The sequence below is a fragment of the Xyrauchen texanus genome, chromosome 1 (genome assembly GCF_025860055.1).
Source record: "Xyrauchen texanus isolate HMW12.3.18 chromosome 1, RBS_HiC_50CHRs, whole genome shotgun sequence".
Taxonomy (NCBI): Eukaryota; Metazoa; Chordata; class Actinopteri; order Cypriniformes; family Catostomidae; genus Xyrauchen; species Xyrauchen texanus.
In genome coordinates, this window is record NC_068276.1 from 50,301,213 (window position 1) to 50,321,263 (window position 20,051).

At 37.7% G+C, this 20,051-nt stretch overlaps 1 protein-coding gene across 1 annotated transcript in view; it reads left to right on the forward strand.

The window, feature by feature from the left end:
* The first annotated feature begins 1,597 nt into the window (after positions 1-1,597).
* The window catches only part of LOC127651876 (pyruvate carboxylase, mitochondrial-like), a 198,989-nt gene continuing 180,535 nt past the window's right edge, over positions 1,598-20,051 (forward strand). The window contains exons 1-6 of the mRNA XM_052137919.1: positions 1,598-1,730; positions 1,942-2,126; positions 2,716-2,881; positions 4,043-4,188; positions 15,067-15,184; positions 15,758-15,909. Coding sequence (XP_051993879.1) covers positions 1,598-1,730; positions 1,942-2,126; positions 2,716-2,881; positions 4,043-4,188; positions 15,067-15,184; positions 15,758-15,909 — 900 coding nt within the window. The remainder of the gene's footprint in view (positions 1,731-1,941; positions 2,127-2,715; positions 2,882-4,042; positions 4,189-15,066; positions 15,185-15,757; positions 15,910-20,051) is intronic.

Consider the following 20,051-nt stretch of genomic DNA (forward strand, 5'->3'; position numbering starts at 1 on the left):
CAACCTGTGAAGAGAAAAAACTGAATCTTCCCAATAAGACCCATTTATGAAAATAATAATAATACAATTTTCCATTAATAAAAAATTTATTTGATGTTACTTTTGTTTTTAAAGATACCAAGTATTCCTCGCTGCAGACTGTAGTACGATGACGTAGTGGATTTAATCCTCTGCTTGGTGGATTTTAGTTACGAAGTGGATACTTTAATGCGTAGTCACATTTAAATCTTTTGTGCCATTACTGTATCGTACTTAACTGTCATATATATAAATATATATATATATATATATATATATATATATATATATATATATATATATATATATATATATATATATATATATATACATACACACACACACACGCACACACATACAGGGTTGACATGTAACAGATTACGTATTTAAAATACAAAATATAAGTAACTGTATTAAACTACAGTTAAAATTTAAATCATTGTTAATTAGAATTCAGTTACATTCAAAAAGTATTTTGATAATTTAAGAGATTACTTTGCATTTTGTTGTCATTTGTTTAATTTAATATTTAGTCCTTTGGAGTTTGGAGCAGAAGAAATAGAAATAAACCTTGTGTTAATTGTCAGCTTTATGCTAAGCTAAAATGCTATTTCTAGCCATTTTACATGCACATGTTACCAGGCAGGATCATATTTTTTTATCAAGAAAATTCACATTGGATCATAATATATATATTTTTTTTTGTAGTAAGATCTTTGATATTAGGGCAAAAATCTTATTCTTGATAATAATTTTTGTATTGTTTTCCAGTAAAAATATCTAAAAATCCTTGAAACAAGATCAATTTGATTGATATTGTTTTAGAAACAGCACTGCATAAGATATTTAGGTTTTTCAGAGAATGTATTTTTAACATGTGTATTCACTTTAATCTCACTTTTGCGTACTTCCAAACATGTCTGGCTGCTATATGTTAATATACAAATACAAACAATACACCCCTTGCATGTGTATTTATGTATAGCTGAGAAAATGTTAAAATGAGAAGCACTTTATAGTGAGTAGTACGAATTCATATCTTGCTTAATTTATATAGTGTTTTATGTTGGTGAAGAGGGAAAACTATGTCAAGTAACGTGTCATTGTAATACTTTAATACTAAGTTTAAATCTACTCAGTGTAACGTATAAATCCCAAAACATCCACTACATCATAAAAAAATCACCAAGCAGAGGATTAATTCCACTACGTCATCGCGCTACAGTCTGCAGCGAGGATCTTCTGAAGGAGAGGGGTGACATCCTGTGAAGAAAACACTTTAATTTCAAGACCACAAGGTGGCAGCAGTTATTCATTTTAAACGGATTTCAAAAATGCTGCATGAACAGCATGTAGCCGAAAGCTATGTAGATGGTGGAAAACAAAGGAGTTTCAGAATACAGCTCATAAAACTTAATTTGAACATTCGTTTAATGTAGATTGCAACAGATGAGGAGCCTTGGTCTCAATGATCTGTCAATATATTCTGAACTGGGCTATTTTTCAGATGATTTCATTTGAACTCCTTTTTACTTCTGTTTGTTCTAATTTTAATTTCTCTCTTTGTCTTTTCTTTAGGATGCTCCAGCGTTTGGGAGAGGCCAAGAGGATCCTGGTCATCAGGAGAGTGGGTCTATTCTGTCGTTCTGCCCACTTGTCTCCACAAAGTCTGGAGTACCGACCAATCAAAAAGGTCATGGTGGCAAACAGAGGTAAGACTTGTAATCCTGAGATTAGTAGTTTTTCCAATCCGTGAAAAGACTGTAGATTGAGAGTCTGATCCTTGGATTAGTCTCTGAAAGTCTAAATACACATAGGCCCAGGGGTGAACCTATCATCACATTACAAATTAAATTAAATCATTCAGCATCCACTTAGTACAGCTGATGTCAACCTTTCAATATTTCCTCTCTCGTCCTTCAGGTGAAATTGCCACCCGGGTGTTTCGGGCATGCACAGAGCTGGGAATCCGAACAGTGGCTGTATATTCAGAGCAAGACACAGGACAGATGCACCGGCAGAAAGCAGACGAAGCATACTTGATTGGCAAAGGCCTGTCTCCTGTTGCAGCCTACCTCCATATCCCTGACATTATCAAAGTGGCTAAGGTTAGATGTCTATATGCCTATCAGTCAGACTGATTGTCCCATTATGTGTCACTCTCTGAATGATTATCTGTCTGCATTGTGCAATAAATGCACCTCTTCCAGTGCTTAGTATTCAAAACAGCACTTCACCGTGTGGTTCTCAAATAGATCCATTCCTGCTTTTTGGACTGGTGTCAGAGATGCCAGCCAGACAGGCAGCTCATCTCTCAAACCAGCAGCTTAGCCACAACAATACACTACACACACACACACACACACACCACACCATCACGAAACTGAACAAGCATGCCAGCATCATCGGCTCTAACCTCAGCAGACGGCCTCAGAATAATTAGTCTTTCTCCAATGCAATTACCATGTTGCATACAGTCAGCCAACAGAGAGAGAGGGCTTTCAAATTCTCTCTGATTAGGATTTTAATGAAATTAGTATTTTCCAGCATCAGACTAATTATGGCTGACTGCTGTGCAGTATACACATCCCTGACTAAATGTTTCATTCTTCTCTCATTTCTTTCTCTCTGTTTCTGTCTATCTCTCCCTCTCTGTATTTATATCTATTCCTTTGCTACTCTTTCTCCCTCTCTCAGGAAAATAATGTGGATGCAATCCACCCTGGTTATGGGTTTTTATCAGAGCGTGCAGACTTTGCCCAAGCCTGTGCCGATGCAGGGGTGAGATTCATTGGTCCTTCCCCAGAGGTTGTGCGCAAGATGGGGGATAAAGTGGAAGCCCGTGCCCTGGCCGTACAAGCAGGTGCCTATCTGCACAGTAGTAAACTGTTAAAGGGACAGTTCACCCAAAGAAGAACATTCTGTTATTTCCTCACCCTCATGTTGTTCCAAACCTGTATGAATTTCTCTCTTCCATAGAATACACCAGGAGATGTTAGGAAGAATGTTAGCTTCAGTCACCATTTACTTTCTTTGCATCTTTTTTTTTTCCATACAATGAAAGTGAATGGTGGCTGAGGTTTTTAAAGCGGAAGTATGTAACTTTTTTGTAAAAATACTTCATTAAAATAGCCAATACATTTTCTCAAAAACTGTAAGCACTTAGTCTCTGTGGCACTATTAAAATCCTCTGTTTGTTTTGAACAACCCGTCTATACTAACAGTGAAATTGACTCGACCAATGGTGTGAGTTGGGGGCGGGACTACCTCTTTGTCTGTCCAATGGCAAATGGGTAGTGTTGTCAGAAAGCTGTTTTAAAAAAAAATGGCAATTCCATTTGGTGGCGCTAGTGGCGCAGAAATTACATACTTAAACTTATTTTTTTTCTCCCTTTTTTCTCCCTGTTTGGAATGCCCAATTCCCAATGTGCTCTAAGTCCTCGCGGTGGCGTAGTGGACGGCAGAGTGGCAGAGGACGAATCTCAGTTGCCTCTGCATCTGAGAACGTCAATCTGCGCATTTTATCACGTGGCATGTTGTGCGCGTTAACATGGAGACATTGCAGACATGGAGGCTTCATGCTATTTTTCGTGGCATCCACGTACGACTCACCATGTGCCTCAACAAAAACTAACCAATTTATAACAACCACGAGGAGGTTACCCCATATGCCAATTTGGTTGCTTAGGAGGCTGGAGTCACTCCGCATGCCCTGGATTCAAACTCGCAACTCCAGGGTTGGTAGTCAGCTTCTTTCTCACTGAGCTACCCAGGTCCCATATTTCAACTTTAACATTCTGCTTAATATCTCCTTTTCTGTTATGCGGAGAAAAGAAAGTCATGTGGGTTTGGAACCCCATAAGGGTAAATGAATGATACATTTTCATTATTAGCTAAACGATCCCTCTTGGATTTCATGTTTTCATATGAATTTGGGTGTCTATTTCCTAACTAGAGTGACTTGCATACTGTACCAAACATTGTGCAAATCAATTAATGCATGTGTGTCTGGGTTTGTGTGAAGGTGTCCCAGTGGTTTCAGGGACAAACTCTCCCATCTCCTCTCTGCAAGAGGCTCGGGAGTTTGCTAAAACATACGACTTTCCCATCATCTTCAAAGCTGCATATGGAGGAGGAGGCCGTGGCATGAGGGTGGTCAGAGATTATGAGGTCTGTGTATTTTTTTTATGCATGAAGGCATACAAATAAATGATGAGTGAATGGCACGATCACATTATTGATTATACAGCTCATAACAGGACAGCCATCTAAATAAAAAGGAGCCTATGCAAAAATAAACTGCAGTAAAACTTTGTTATGGAAATAGTGTAATACAGGAAAAACAAACACACCCCTCCCTTTAGTGCTCCTTTGGAAGCCCCCCCCCCTCCAGACACTCACTACTCTCCTGCTACTAAATCTAACACTTGCAACAACAGCTTATATGTGAAACATAGCAACATATATGTTACCCACCTATCGAGAAGAAAAAGAGCAACTTCTGCAACCGCCTTCAAGCCTTTTACCTTTCGGAGGTCTCTCCACTGCTGAAAAGCCTCACCGATGTTGACGCGGCTCCTAGCCCTCGACTTATCGTAATCCTTCTTTTTTAGTTTATATTCGTCTGACCTTTTTCTCTTGGTCTGTTTCTCAGCCATTTGTCCTCCTCAGATTCCTCCCCTACCAACCATCCTGTGCATGCACAAGAACCACCCCCTGTTGCTGACTGGCTGGAGTAGTGTAATGTGGATTGGTCCGATCCACTTTGTTTTTGTCTCATTTACGGAGCCAGGGCTGTGTACAAAAAAACAGATTTTATTTCAGCCCACCTACAGAATGGACAGCTAGCAGACTGTGAGGAGATATTTGCAGAATTGGACAAAAAGCTTATTGGATTAGAATTACTGAGTGCACCTTTAACCACACAAAGATGGCACAATTTTAAAAGATCAAAAACAAAACACTACATAATTAACTGCTCAGTGTTTTATAACTACAGTAGTGAGTTATTAAAATTCCCATTTAACCATTTAGGGTTTGATGCAACATCCAAACCACTAGTAGAGATTTCCTTTGACCTTTACTCTTTCTTTTTCTTTTGAAAATATACATTTAAAATGGCTAAAAAAGTGGTTATGCACCAAGTACCTCTGTATATCTGGTAGGGCTGAAACTATTAGTCGACGTTATAGACATCGTCGACAATAGTCAAGTCAAGTAATTTTTATTTGTATAGTGCCTTTCAGAACACACATTGTTTCAATGCAGCTTTACAGAAGATAAAAATGTAATATCTATAATGTCTTAGAGTCATCATTGTGTAGTTTGATAAAATACAATTGCGAATTGTGTTTAAAAATTAGTAATTAAATAATAATTTAATTTATGACCCCAGTGAGCAAGCCAAAGGCGACTGTGGCAAGGAACACAAAACTCCAGTTCCCTTCTGACTAACATTATGAATATAATGCCAATATTACTTATGTATAGTGCAATTAATAGTTTAAAATTATTAAACTAAGTAAGTGTTAAGAGTCAGTGTTTAAACAAAGATTTTGTATGAATTGTAAGATTAATAACTAATGTCTTTGAAGCTCATCCTAGAATAACTGCAGAAGTTCACATAGATGCAATTGTCCTTGTTAGTTGGCTGATGAAGGGTTTTGTTGGCAGTTAATTGATAGTCGATGTATTCCATTTCAAGAGTGTAGTCCATCAATAGACCGAGGTGATGCAGGCAAAGATCAGTGAGATGCATCGTAGTTCAACCTGGATGGTGTTTGTGGTGGGGTCTGTCCTAAGTCAAAGGTTCAGACAGTGGCCCATGAAGTATCCCATGTCTTATGGTTGGAGCTGGCATCAGTTCATCCTCTGAAATAAAAAATCTGTTGTCAAATAGTCGTATGATCTAATTTAATGTAACATGAGAACACTTTAAACTCTAATGTTGAGAGCAGTACTGCAGTTCGCACCTGACTGCGGAGAGGAAGAATTACACAGCTCACAGTCCAAATGCACTCTAAACTTTCCAAACAGCTTCAGGTGATGTAGATCGCAAAGTATGAGGGAATTATAATGCAAACATACAAAGTAAATACAGAAGCACTCTCGTTGTGGAATAAGTGGAGCTGGAGCTGCCTCTCCACTGAAGCAAAACTTGCGTGTCGAGTTCTTAAAAGGAAACACCCCGACGTTACATCTTTAATGCGTTATAGCTTTATTAAAGTTCAAATAATACGGAAGCATGTAAATAACTACAAACTGGCATATTTCTGTGCGGTTGGCTCGCTACTTATTAAATCATAATATATGTCACTGTGCATTTCTTATCGTGAAGAAAATAGGCAATATGCAGCTTTATTAATAAGAGAGAGTTTGTTTTTGTGTGAGTTAAAGATGGATTGAAGTGAACAGAAAGGTGAAAGAGGGTAGTCTTCACCCCATTATACACTTCAACAAAATTAGTTTTTGTTGCTTCTCAATTAAATGTATCAATTTAAGGATTTTTAGACAATTTTTAAATTGAAAACAAGACAAAAACACTTGATAAAAAGAGGATTGTTTTGCAGTGAAAATTAAAGTTAAACTTTAATAATAATAATAATAATAATAATAATAATATAATTTTAGTCATTTTTAAATGACACGTTGTAATATTACAACAGTGGTCAAGGAGGGCAGCAGAAATCCTGTATTTGTACTTGTCTGAACAAATATACAGAACAACTAAGTGTTCGTTTGCACAGTCGATTGCTTATGCAGCCCCATGACTGTATATATCATGAAAAATAATCTCACAACAGTCACAACAGTCACTAGACTTAGTCCCAAAGTTCAGGTATGGTAGTCCCAAAGACAGTTCTTGTCCTCCGATAAACAAAGATGAACATTGCACTTGTGGCATAGAGTATTTTGAAGAGTCTGCAGCATCCTCTTGATGTCTTCACTGGTACATGTGCAACCATGTTCCTGCACACATCCACCGGGGGATGTGCAGATGGCCTCTTAGCTTAGTTTGGTTCACTCCCATCTGAGGACAGTCTCTTGTGAGCATTCAAAGGGCTCCTTGATGTGTTACTGGATAGCCACCGGCTGAAGATGGTCACCCTCTCTTTGTTTTAATTGGAGTTGCGTTCACCTGAATTGGATTTAAAACAGAATCAATTAAGATGTCAAAAATACATTAAGATACAGATTCAGATATGTTATATATTAACAGTGAAATATAAAAAATATTACAAAGTATTGCTACAAAATACAAAAATATTGCTAGGAGACGTTCCTCAAGGCTCGGGATACTGCTTTTAAATCTGGGGACACAGAGGCCTACAAAAATGCACAGGGTAAACTGAGGAAGGGCATCAGGGATACAAAGCGCAAGTATAAACAGCGCATTGAGGAGCATTTTAACAACAACTTCCGCAGGATGTGGAAAGGGATTAAGGCTATTACTGACTACAAGTGTGACAACAGCTCTATGTCCATCATTGACACTGCTTTCCCTGATGTCCTCAACCAGTTCTTTGCACAGTTTAATAGCGAAAACAATAGCCCTACCACCTTTACTGCACCACCACAGAATGAGCAAGCACTCATCCTACACAACCATCAAGTAAGGTCCACCCTGCACAAAACTGACATCAAGAAAGCTGCTAGACCGGACGGTGTGCAGGGAAAGGTTTTGAAGAAGTGTGCAGAACAGCTGGCGGATATGTTTACCAACATATTCTATAACTCACTTCGACAGGCTACTAACCTTACCTTTTATAAATTTCCTTCCAGTATCCCAGTGCTAAAGAAATCAACAACAAAATGTCTGAATGACAACAATTGCTTTAACCCCCATTAATATGAAGTGCTTCGAAAGACTGATATTTGCACACATTAAGGCAGTCATCCCCCACAACCTTGATCATCTTCAGTTCGCCTACAGAGCCAATAGATCAACAGAGGATGCAGTTTCAGTTGCACTGAAAACATATGTAAGGATGCTTTTTATTGATTTTAGCTCTGCCTCCAATACTATAATACCATATAAATTGGTTACAGAAATCAGCAACCTTGGCCTCAGCCCCTCTCTCTGCACATGGATTTTAAAATCTATAATCTGTTTTCTGTTTTTTTACAAACAGACCACAGAATGTCAGAATCGAAGACTACACTTCCTCTACCATAATCCTTAACACAGGAGCCCTGCAGGGCTGTGTCCTCACTCCAGCTCTCTATTCCCTGTTCACGCATGACTGTACCTCCACCCACTACTCCAACACCATCATTAAATTTGCAGATGACACCACCCTGGTGCGACTGATATTAAACAATGATGAGACAGCGTACAGGGAGGAGGTTTGCCTTCTTGCCCGATGGTGTCGGGTCAACAACTTGATCCTCAACACCACAAAAACAAAAAAGATAATTGTGGACTTTAGAAGGTTCAAGAAAACAGAACAAGCTGCACTCTACATACATGGTGTGGAAGTGGAAAGATTAGAGCACTTCAAGTTCCTTGGAGTCTACATTTCATGTGATCTGACTTGGTCACAGCACACATCTTATCTGGTAAAGTAGGCCCAACAGAGACTATTCTTCCTACGGAAATTGAAAAAGGCACAACTACTTCAACAATTACTCAGGAATTTTTACCATAGCACCATAGAGAGTATACTCTCCTACTGCACCGCAGTGTGGTACGTCAGCTGCACTGCTGTCAACCAGAGGGAACTACAGTGTGTGGTGAAAGCAGCCCAATGGGTCATCTGATCTGAGATCCTGAATCTGGGTGAAGTCTACATCAGTCGGCTGCAAAGGAAAACTAGAAGCATTGCCAGTGATGTAACTCACCCTGGACACTCCCTGTTCGACTCTCTACCATCCAGCAGGCAATACAGGACAATAAAGTCCAGTACAAACAGACTGAGGAACAGCTTTTTTCCAAGAGATGTAGCCTCCACTATCCCTATACAGGAACATTGTGTCTAGACTGTTGGAGCACTTCCCTCATTGGAAATCACTCACACGCTGCTACCAGTATTATTTTAGGTCACCTTATATATTGATATTATCTGTTTACTTATGCACTTTAATGATTCCAACAGTATCTTAACTTGACTTTTATTCTAACTTTTATCTTGTTTATATAGCAATGGATATAAATTATAGATTTTTATTACTTTTATTATGTTTTATATGCTCCTGCCTGGACTGAGCCATATATAATTTCATTGTAATTTTGTTACAATGACAATAAAGAAATCTTAATCTGGTTACAGTCAAACACCTGGTAAGCTAACAGGAGCTTTGCAATTTGTTTCCTTACACATCATCTTCCAAACATCTTGCAATAGAATTCCTTTATGGTTGGAGATTGGAGACATCATGTAGGAATATCTCGCAATCCGACTTCAATGGAACACAGCATAAGTTTACATACATGTATACATGTAAACAGATGTTGCTCATATGTCGCTTTTTCACTTATAACTTTATGGAAAATAAACGGAACATGAAATATCACATACCACTACATATTGCCTTTCAAATGTGCCCACACACAAGGTAATCTGATGCATAGATCATTAAATCATTTAAATGAAGCACAATGTGCATAGTGCACACACCATCTGGCTAAAAACGTATTAACTTTCCCCGATGAGATGATGTCACTGGAAATGCCATAGCATCATGGAGAGCTAAATCAATCGGATTGGGTTCAGATTGCTTAAACCAATGGTGATAAACTTCCATATTTGGGCAGAGTCATGTGATCAATCACTACAATTACATATAGCCACCAGGAGATGGCACCAAGTACCTGGCACAGACTCAATGATGACTCAAATGGTACAGAATGAAACTCATTCTATGAAATTATATCTCATTACTAAAATATGTCTGCATGCTATGCAAACCTATAGTCATTGTTGTGTTTGCATGTGTAATAAGATCTTCTGTACAATTATTATGTTTTATTTGTTTGGAGAGGCTTATGGAAACTTGGATAAGTTTTTGTACTCTAGGATAAATTATTTCTGTAATGCTATAACTTTTGATTGCTTCGTTGAATCAATGAAAAATGGTTTCTGTACTCCATTACAGGTGACATGATTGCGAACAAAACAAAAGCAGTTTTTCATAGCTACCTTCTTTACACCCTTAGGAATTTAATGTGAAATCAGAAAAATTAATGCGTTTTTGGCTCAATGTGTTTGTGAATTTTCAGTAGTTTCTTATGCTGAGAGTCTCAGAATGTATCATAATCTACACTCACCTAAAGAATTATTAGGAACACCTGTTCAATTTCTCATTAATGCAATTATTCACATGGCAGTTGCTTCAATGCATTTAGGGATGTGGTCCTGGTCAAGACAATCTCCTGAACTCCAAACTGAATGTCAGAATGGGAAAGAAAGGTGATTTAAGCAATTTTGAGCGTGGCATGGTTGTTGGTGCCAGACGGGCCGGTCTGAGTATTTCACAATCTGCTCAGTTACTGAGATTTTCACGCACAACCATTTCTAGGGTTTACAAAGAATGGTGTGAAAAGGAAAAACATCCAGTATGCGGCAGTCCTGTGGGCCGAAAATGCCTTGTTGATGCTAGAGGTCAGAGCAGAATGGGCCGACTGATTCAAGCTGATAGAAGAGCAACTTTGCCTGAAATAACCACTCGTTACAACCGAGGTATGCAGCAAAGCATTTGTGAAGCCACAACACGCACAACCTTGAGGCGGATGGGCTACAACAGCAGAAGACCCCAGCGGGTACCACTCATCTCCACTACAAATAGGAAAAAGAGGCTACAATTTGCAAAAGCTCACCAAAATTGGACAGTTGAAGACTGGAAAAATGTTGCCTGGTCAGATGAGTCTCGATTTCTGTTGAGACATTCAGATGGTAGAGTCAGAATTTGGCGTAAACAGAATGAGAACATGGATCCATCATGCCTTGTTACCACTGTGCAGGCTGGTGGTGGTGGTGTAATGGTGTGGGGGATGTTTTCTTGGCACACTTTAGGCTCCTTAGTGCCAATTGGGCATCGTTTAAATGCCACGGCCTACCTGAGCATTGTTTCTGACCATGTCCATCCCTTTATGGCCACCATGTACCCATCCTCTGATGGCTACTTCCAGCAGGATAATGCACCATGTCACAAAGCTCGAATCGTTTCAAATTGGTTTCTTGAACATGACAATGAGTTCACTGTACTAAAATGGCCCCCACCGTCACCAGATCTCAACCCAATAGAGCATCTTTGGGATGTGGTGGAACGGGAGCTTCGTGCCCTGGATGTGCATCCCACAAATCTCCATCAACTGCAAGATGCTATCCTATCAATATGGGCCAACATTTCTAAAGAATGCTTTCAGCACCTTGTTGAATCAATGCCACGAAGAATTAAGGCAGCTCTGAAGGCGAAAGGGGGTCAAACACAGTATTAGTATGGTGTTCCTAATAATCCTTTAGGTGAGTGTATATCATTAAAATAATGCCAAACTCTTGACTATCCTTGTTTCTTTTGTCAAGTTATAAGCCTTTAATTGTTGGTATGCTGAAACAGGACATTTTAAAAACACCCTCAGACTTTAAAGTGTAAAAAATAATAAGGTAATTCCAAAATAATTTCAAAAATAATAGCTAAATTCTTAAAAATACTATCTAATAGTGTTGTCACGGTACAAAAATGTAAGTAGTCAGTACCGATACCAGTGAAAGTAAACGCTTCTCGATACCAATTTCGATACCACAGAAAAAATATGCTAATATGATAATTACAGTTTAGTTATTATTATTTTTTTCAGAACTTTCCAGAACATTTTTTAAAGTTTAATTTAATTTAATCATCAAAGTGGTGTCTAATCAATTCATTCTTAGAACTTTTAATAATAGAACCTTTCAACATGCCATTGCATTTTTATTTGTTTGCCAAACATTTATTCAACAGCTGTCTTGTTTGTGATATTTTGATTCATTAGGTCATTCATTTCAAGTCATGTCTGAAATCTCATCTGTTTACACTGTCCTTTGTGTCTGACAAATGACATTTTTTTTAAGTGTCTGTATTTTAGATTACTGGTGTTTGTGTATGTGGTAATTTTATAAATATAGTTTTAAATTCTATTACTGTGAATTCTATTACGGCCCACCACAGTCTAATTTGTTAATCAGTTTCATTATGAAGTGAAAATATTTTTACACTGCTCATAATAGCATAAAAGTTCTCTAACGTTGTGTTTTGCGCAATTGCTTAGGCAATTCCCAGTCAGTCAAAAAGTTAATATTCTTATTTTGCTGTTGAAAGTAATCAAGAGCACATAATTGTATAATTCGCTAGCGAGTGGTGCCCTGATTGATTGACAAATACATTTCCAAATTCCGCCAAAATGCCCTTCTTGGTGAGGTACTCATCTAAACACTGAATTGTGTTCTGTGTCCACACTGAATTTTCTTACTTTGTATTTTTTGTGCTATTATTTTTAATCTATTTCTATATTTTATTACTGACTGTTTACTAGTCTTGAATAATTACTTAAGAACTTGAAACCAGTCTTCCATAATTAACATATTATTGAGTGATATTATTTGTTGTGGTTTTTAAGCTGGTATTGAGAAACATCAAATTTCACGACCGACTACTGAAATGTTGGCATTGTGATAATGTATAGCCTTTATTGTACATGGTAGATATCGCTGCAATAACATGATGAAAAAGTAGATCTCATTCCATAGAACTATGAGCATCCCTGCTGTTAATGGTGACAATGGAGGCTTTCCTTTATATGACTACCATATGTAAAATAATTATCATGTGACAATATCCTCCTCCACCTACCCAGTACAGATTACATTTCTGTTGCAGAGAATTAAGTTGATTGCATGTGTACACTATTAGGTTGGGCATCGATCGTAATATTAGAAAAATATACAACATAAACTTTGACATGCTACTTGATCATGTAACTTAAATGTCCTTTTTTCTCTCCAGACAAGTAACATTTTACTCTGACAAGTGAATGACCAATTTACTTGTCTGGAGGACAAGCACATGACAATGCTTAATGTTGAGCCCTAGCTCAAATGTATGCTCTTCGATTTAGCATTTTGACCATTTGTGTACTGCGTTAAACTTGTTTATGCTTTGTGGGTGAGATTTTCTGCCTTGTCATCACCATTCATATTTATTTAACCAATTTGTTTATGATTAAATTACTACTACAGCACAACATAAATTACAAGAGCACTTGCTCTCAAAGTGCACCAGAATGATGCATTTAACTTTAAAATGTAAAAAAAATATATTACGAGGGAGTATGCCCCCAGAGATTGCGAGGGCCACTACCACAGTCTCACAAAATACTGTGGGAAACACCGCTAGGACATGTCACTATTTTTATTTGATTAATTGTGCATTTCATTGTACGAGGAGTAACAGTACTTTTGACAATACTACTATCTACTATTATGAGGTAGCAAGCAATTCTGAATTTATCCATTATTTTAGCAATTCCATCGTGTTCCGTGCAATTAGTGGCATAGAAATTACAGACTTTTGCTGCCTTCAAGTGAACCTGGGAAGCTCATACCTCCAAGTTGGGCATTCGTTACTATGACTATGTCATGCATCCAAGTGGGAAACAATATACAGTAGAAACCAAATGTAAACAAATACAAAATGGTAGATGGCAAAATAATATTTTGTGTTGTACCATTGAATAAACAGAAGTGAATAAATCTGCATCACTTATACACAACATATATGAATTATTAATGCATGGCATCTAACAAATAATTAAGAATTAGTAATTAGTTGATTGTCATATTTAACAAATTAAAATGTTTGAAATAAACAACAGAAGTTAAAATAATTTTGCAAAATCATTGCTTCCCATCATCTTTCATGTAGACACACCCCTTCCAAAGCCTTAACTCGGAAACTCGGGTATCATCTAGAATTCCGACTTTCCCACTCGTAAATATGACTTCGCTAGGTCATGCTTGTGCTCGGAATGCTGAATTACGATATATCTGACTCCACTTGAAGGGCATATAAATGCTAATTCCTCAGGAATAAGAAGTTTTGAAGTGCTGCTTACCTCAGTGTCACCTGAGGGCTCAGGAGCATCCTTGCAAAGGCCACAACATTCAACGCATACAGGCATTTTCCACTGGATTTCAGGCTAGTCAACAGCACTGCCTGGCATAATTGCCAGCAGTACCCCGCACCATTTAGTCAAATACCTGCAATGTTTCACAACCCTAGCCCAATAAACCTGTTAACTGCCCCATCCTCAGTAAAGATCAGGATTGTATTTACTGTTTATTTTATGTCTGTGGATACTGTCTTATTTTATGACTGTTTATCCATTGCTTCACAGCACAATAGATACTCACTCTCTTCCACATTCGGACATGCACGTGCGACAGTAACAACTTCAGTGCAATGCTACTGTATATCTTACGGACACTTTGCTATCTGTACATAGTCTTTGCTATCTGTACATTGTCCATTTGCTATATATATTGCCACTTGTGAAAAGTGTTTAGTATATATTGCCTGTGTCTACCAGACATTGAGAGACAACAGTTGTAGTGTTGTAAAGAGGGTGTTAAATGTTCTGCCCCAGGGTTTCTGAAGACACTTAATTTTGTATCTTCACTTACTAAACAAGAGAGAAATTAAAATGAATGCGTCTTGTGCAGAAGTGCTGTTGCTATTCTTAGAATAGGTTGCTTGTCTTTTTATTCTCTGCTATTCTTGATTTCATTTTAGTTCATCGGACATTTAACTCAAAAGACTTCCACTTCCAAACTGGCCAGCTTTAAATGTGTTATCCAGATGGAGAAAAAAGGCTATTTTATTATTTAAATAGCAGGCCTACTGCGAACAGCGACGAACAAAACTAATAGAACTAAATGTGCAATACATGTATACTGTTTTAATAAAAAAAAGTATACATTATATTATTTGTGCTTGTTAATAAGTAATGTTAACCATGAGTATTTTTGCTCACCGTTTTTGTAATACTAAACTGAATTTGTTATTGATTTGCAGGAATTAGAGGAGAATTATCAGAGAGCTTACTCAGAGGCTCTGGCTGCATTTGGCAATGGTGCTCTCTTTGTTGAAAAGTTCATTGAGAAACCACGACATATTGAAGTGCAAATTCTTGGTGAGTATAATTTGTGTGGGATTTTCTTTTATATGTGTTCACCATTACTTTTTAAGATCATTTATCTTAAGTCTTAAGGATGTGTCTGCAGCTTTGCTTACTATGCTTACCATGATCTATAATGTTCTCTCTGGTGTATTGCAGCTATTATTGCTGAGTATTTTGGCTCATTAAATGTGATTTGCTCGTCTGGAACCCAGCGTATTGTCGATAACATACAGCTGGAAATGAATTGAGCTTGTTAACAGAATGATTCTGTGTTTGTCCAGGGAACACCAATCACATGCTGTCTCTTTCTTTCGCTCCCTCATATACACATACTCACACTTTCTTTCTTATTCATGTTGCCTAATTCCTTATCGTCTATGAATCTAATCCCAAACCCATGTAGACGTAGTGACAAACTGTGATATTCTCCCTTCAATTAACTTAAAATTTAAGTAGAGTATCAGAATAGCACTGCATATTTACTAAAAAGAGGTAGCTGGTTCAACGGTAGTAGATAGCTTTAAGACCTTTAAAACCTCATTATCTCCTTCTCTTTATTTATTATTTTATTTTTCTGTCTCTCAGGTGATAAATATGGAAACGTTATTCATCTGTATGAGAGGGACTGCTCTATCCAGAGAAGACATCAGAAAGTTGTGGAGATCGCTCCTGCCGCTCAGCTAGATCCTCAGATCAGAGACAATCTGACCTCTGACTCGGTCACCTTGGCCAAGCAGGTACTCTCACACATTGATATGTATGATATACACATGTACACAAACCCTTGCACACACACATGCACACTTTTTTCTCTTAGCAACATACTTAGCATGGTCTCCTGAACTTGCCTTGAGACAGCATGAAAGTATGAGTCAGTCAACTCAAGGTTATATACCTCTCTTCATTATGCCTGGGCACACACACAACCTCAGGGAATAGCACCCCAGCCCAGAGTTCTCCAACTCCTGTGCAGAATGTGTGTACTGAATGATTAACATAAGCTAGCACTCAGTGCTCAGTCACAGTGAAAGGTTAGCATACTGGCAAGTACAGGCAATAATGAAGGAGTGAAACAAATGATGAGTTAATGTTAGAATATTGCCCATTATTTTATTTTATTTTTTGTCATCATTCAGTGGCAAGAAAACAGTATGTGAACCATGTGGAATTAACAGTTTTTCTGCATTAATTGGTCATAAAATATGATCTCATCTTCATCAAAGTCACAAGCAAATACAAACACAATGGTGCTTAAACTAACAACAAACAAACAATTGTAATCTTTCATGTCTTTGTCATTATCATTTTCTTTGTCTATGTGAGAAGAAACAATCTTTGTATCCATGTAATTATTGAGAAAAAGGGAAAATATAATTTATTTAACACAATATCAGGAAGATAAGACCCTTCCTCTCTGTACATGCCACACAACTGCTCGTTCAGTCACTTGTCATAACTAGACTGGACTACTGTAACGCTCTCATTGCAGGACTTCCTGCATGTGCTATTAGACCTCTCCAAATGATCCAGAATGCAGCAGCACGTCTGGTCTTTAATGAACCTAAGAGAGCACATATTACACCACTCTTTGTCTCTCTCCACTGGCTGCCGGTTCATGCACGTACTAAATTCAAGGCCCTGATGGTGGCATACAAAACAGTCACTGGGTCTGCTCCAGCATACCTAAAAACATTTATGCAGAGCTTCGTTCCCACCAGAAGCCTGCGGTCGGCTAAGGAACGTCGCCTTGTCGTACCAAAACAAAGAGGCACCAAAACACTTTCCCGGACTTTCAGTTTCATCATACCACGGTTGTGGAATGACCTTCCCAACTCAATCCGGGAAGCTAACTCACTCTCTATCTTCAAAAAAACGGCTAAAAACACATCTTTTCCAAAAAAGCACTTAACCGGTAACAAAAAACAAAAACAAAAAAATTATTTACATTTCTTGTTGCGCTTAAATCTGTTTTGTATACTATTCTGATGATAGTGAAACTTTGTAATATGGCACTTTTTGTACCACTGTCTCCCTAAGATGATTCACTGATGTTTTTCCACGTTTGTAAGTCACTTTGGATAAAAGCGTCTGCCAAATGAATAAATGTAATGTAAAATGTAAATAAGATAAATAGAATATTTCTAAAATGATGACCAACACTGTAATATTTTTGGTATACAAATGTAACAATAGCTCTGTTCCAAAGCCATTTTTCTGCTCATAAGATACCTTGTTTTTGATAAATTGGACCCTACATGGATAAGGCAATACCAGAATGTATTGCAACAAGCTCAGAGATATTGAATATGAATATACTTGCATTTCAAATAATGCTGAAAAAAGAAATGATAATAATACATTATTTTAATTCATTTTCTTACTGAGTTGCTATCTGTATAGAGTTTAAGTCAGTCACTTATGTCTAGTTTGGGGGATCAGTTGCTAAAAATGGGCTTATTTCTTTTTATTTGAAGGGAAAAAAATTGCTGCTTCAGTTGAACTGAATACAGTGAAGCGAATACTTTGAATACCACTATGACATTTTGTGGTGACCTGAAAAAAAATGAGAAGAAACACTGAAGTAAGGATGATAAAGAGATACTTTAACTAATACATGGTACACTCAAGGAGAGTTCTTTAATGTCAGAAGTTTCCAGTGAAAAGCCAGTCGTCTGTGACATTTCACTTTTCATAAAGGAAAAAAGAAAGAAGAACACTCCTGGTGCATTCTGGGCAAGCGTTGCTATTTGTAAGGATTAATCTGTGTTGATCTGCCTGCTCTGTCAAAACTGAGTGCAAGCTTACACACACACACTCACACACACACAGTTGTGTTTCCATGTTTTATGGGGACTTTCCATAGACATAATGGTTTTTATACTGTACAAACTTTATATTCTATCCCCTAAACCTAACCCTACCCCTAAACCTAACCCTCACAGAAAACATTCTGCATTTTTACATTTTCAAGAAACATAATTTAGTATGATTTATAAGCTGTTCACAAGGTCAAAAATTTTGGGTTTTACTATCCTTATGGGGACATTTGGTCCCCTCAAAGTGATAAATACACGCTCTCACACACACACACACACACACACACACACACACACACACACACACACACACACACACACACACACACACACACACACACTCTCTCTAGGTATCTCCACTGACCTAGAAGTTAGTGACTGAAGGATTACATATATTAGAGATGGACTCTCCACCCAGTGATTACAGTGCGTGTGTGTGCGCATGCATGTGTGTGTGTGTGTGTGTGTGTGTGTGTACCACATATTGTTACCAATTCCCATCTGTTGATAAACCACATGCTGTCAGTTTTGATAAGTCACTTGCCCCTGCAAGAGTCAAATTTGTATGTATCATCCTTTGAAATGTTATTAGCGATGCTGGCAGGAGCACAGAAAAGGTGAGGAGAGAATGGAAAAGAGACCATGAATGTGAGTGGGAGAGAGAGCATGAGATGACAGAAAAAGATGGAGAGACAGGATAAATCAATATTGGGCAGGTGCAAAAGACAGGATAGATTTATTGTTCTATTCTTTGGCTTGATGAAACCTGGAAGCTGATGTTGCATGTCCACAGTCCCTGTTGTTCTCCTGAACAACTTGCAATATCAATACATTTACAATAGGTGGTGGTATTTCATTAAAACTGCTTTCTACCTTTAAGTATTCATTTAGATTTTTTTTTTAGGAAACCTGGAATCTACCTACATTAAATGGCCCTTTAATTACTTATTTTACTTAATTCTCTGTGGCAAATTAATCAAATTCTCACAGAGTGCTAGCAACACCAGCAGGAATTAAATGTGTTTTGTGCCTACTGAAAATCTTACACAATAAGGACTTGACTGTTTTTGTTTGTTATCTTCATAAGGTGATAAGCCTGCTTTAGCCTCTGATTGTTTTGGTTTAGATAGACTACATTTATGGAAAATGGTCTCCACTTATATAGCACTTTTTTAACCTTAGCGGTTTTCAAATCGCTTTACACTGTGACTCATTCACACACACACACACACTCACTCACCAATGGCGTTAGAGCTACCATTCAAGGCGATAGCATACCATTGGGAGCAACTTGGGGTTCACTGTTTTGCCCAAGGACACTTCGGCATGTGGAGTCATGTGAACCAGTAATCGAACCCTGTAGTTAGTGGCCAACCTGCTCTACCACCTGAGCCATAGCCGCCCCAATGCATATTCATAAGATTCAAACAATAAACCAGATTCTCTGTTAATTTATGCTGCTGCTGTGTCCCTACTGTTGTCATATTATAAGCGCTTTGTGGGCATGTGTAAATCCAATGCATGTGGGTAGTTGACAAATGGACTTTGCCATAAACTCCCCCCTTACTGCATGTAAGTTTGACATGTTTACACTACACAGGTGTTTAAGTGTTTAGTCAAATTCATAAGATTCAAACAACAAACAGATTCTCTGTTATGCCAATCAGAAGACTTTGTGGTTTCTGTGTGGTTTCTGCCCATCAGTTATTTTGCATGCATACAGCACAGCCCACATATGGGAAGCAGGAAGCTGAGGGTGGTGGTTGAAACAGATCATTTAAGTTTTAATTCAGATTCATAAGCAGTTTGTCAGTTGTTAGATTCTTATTTGAGAATGCTATTTTGTGTTGCTTTTGTAATATGTATAATTCAGTGGCTAGCATTGCTTACAAAACCTTTTAATCTAGAGGCAATCTGTTTCATGGTATCAACCCTCAACGGACACGCTGGAGAATTAAACATAATTTGCTATTACATTTTAGTTTTTACTTGACAGACTTTTGACAACATGTAAGCATAATGCAACTGAAATCTAAAAAGATATAAAGGAAACTGAGAAGGGG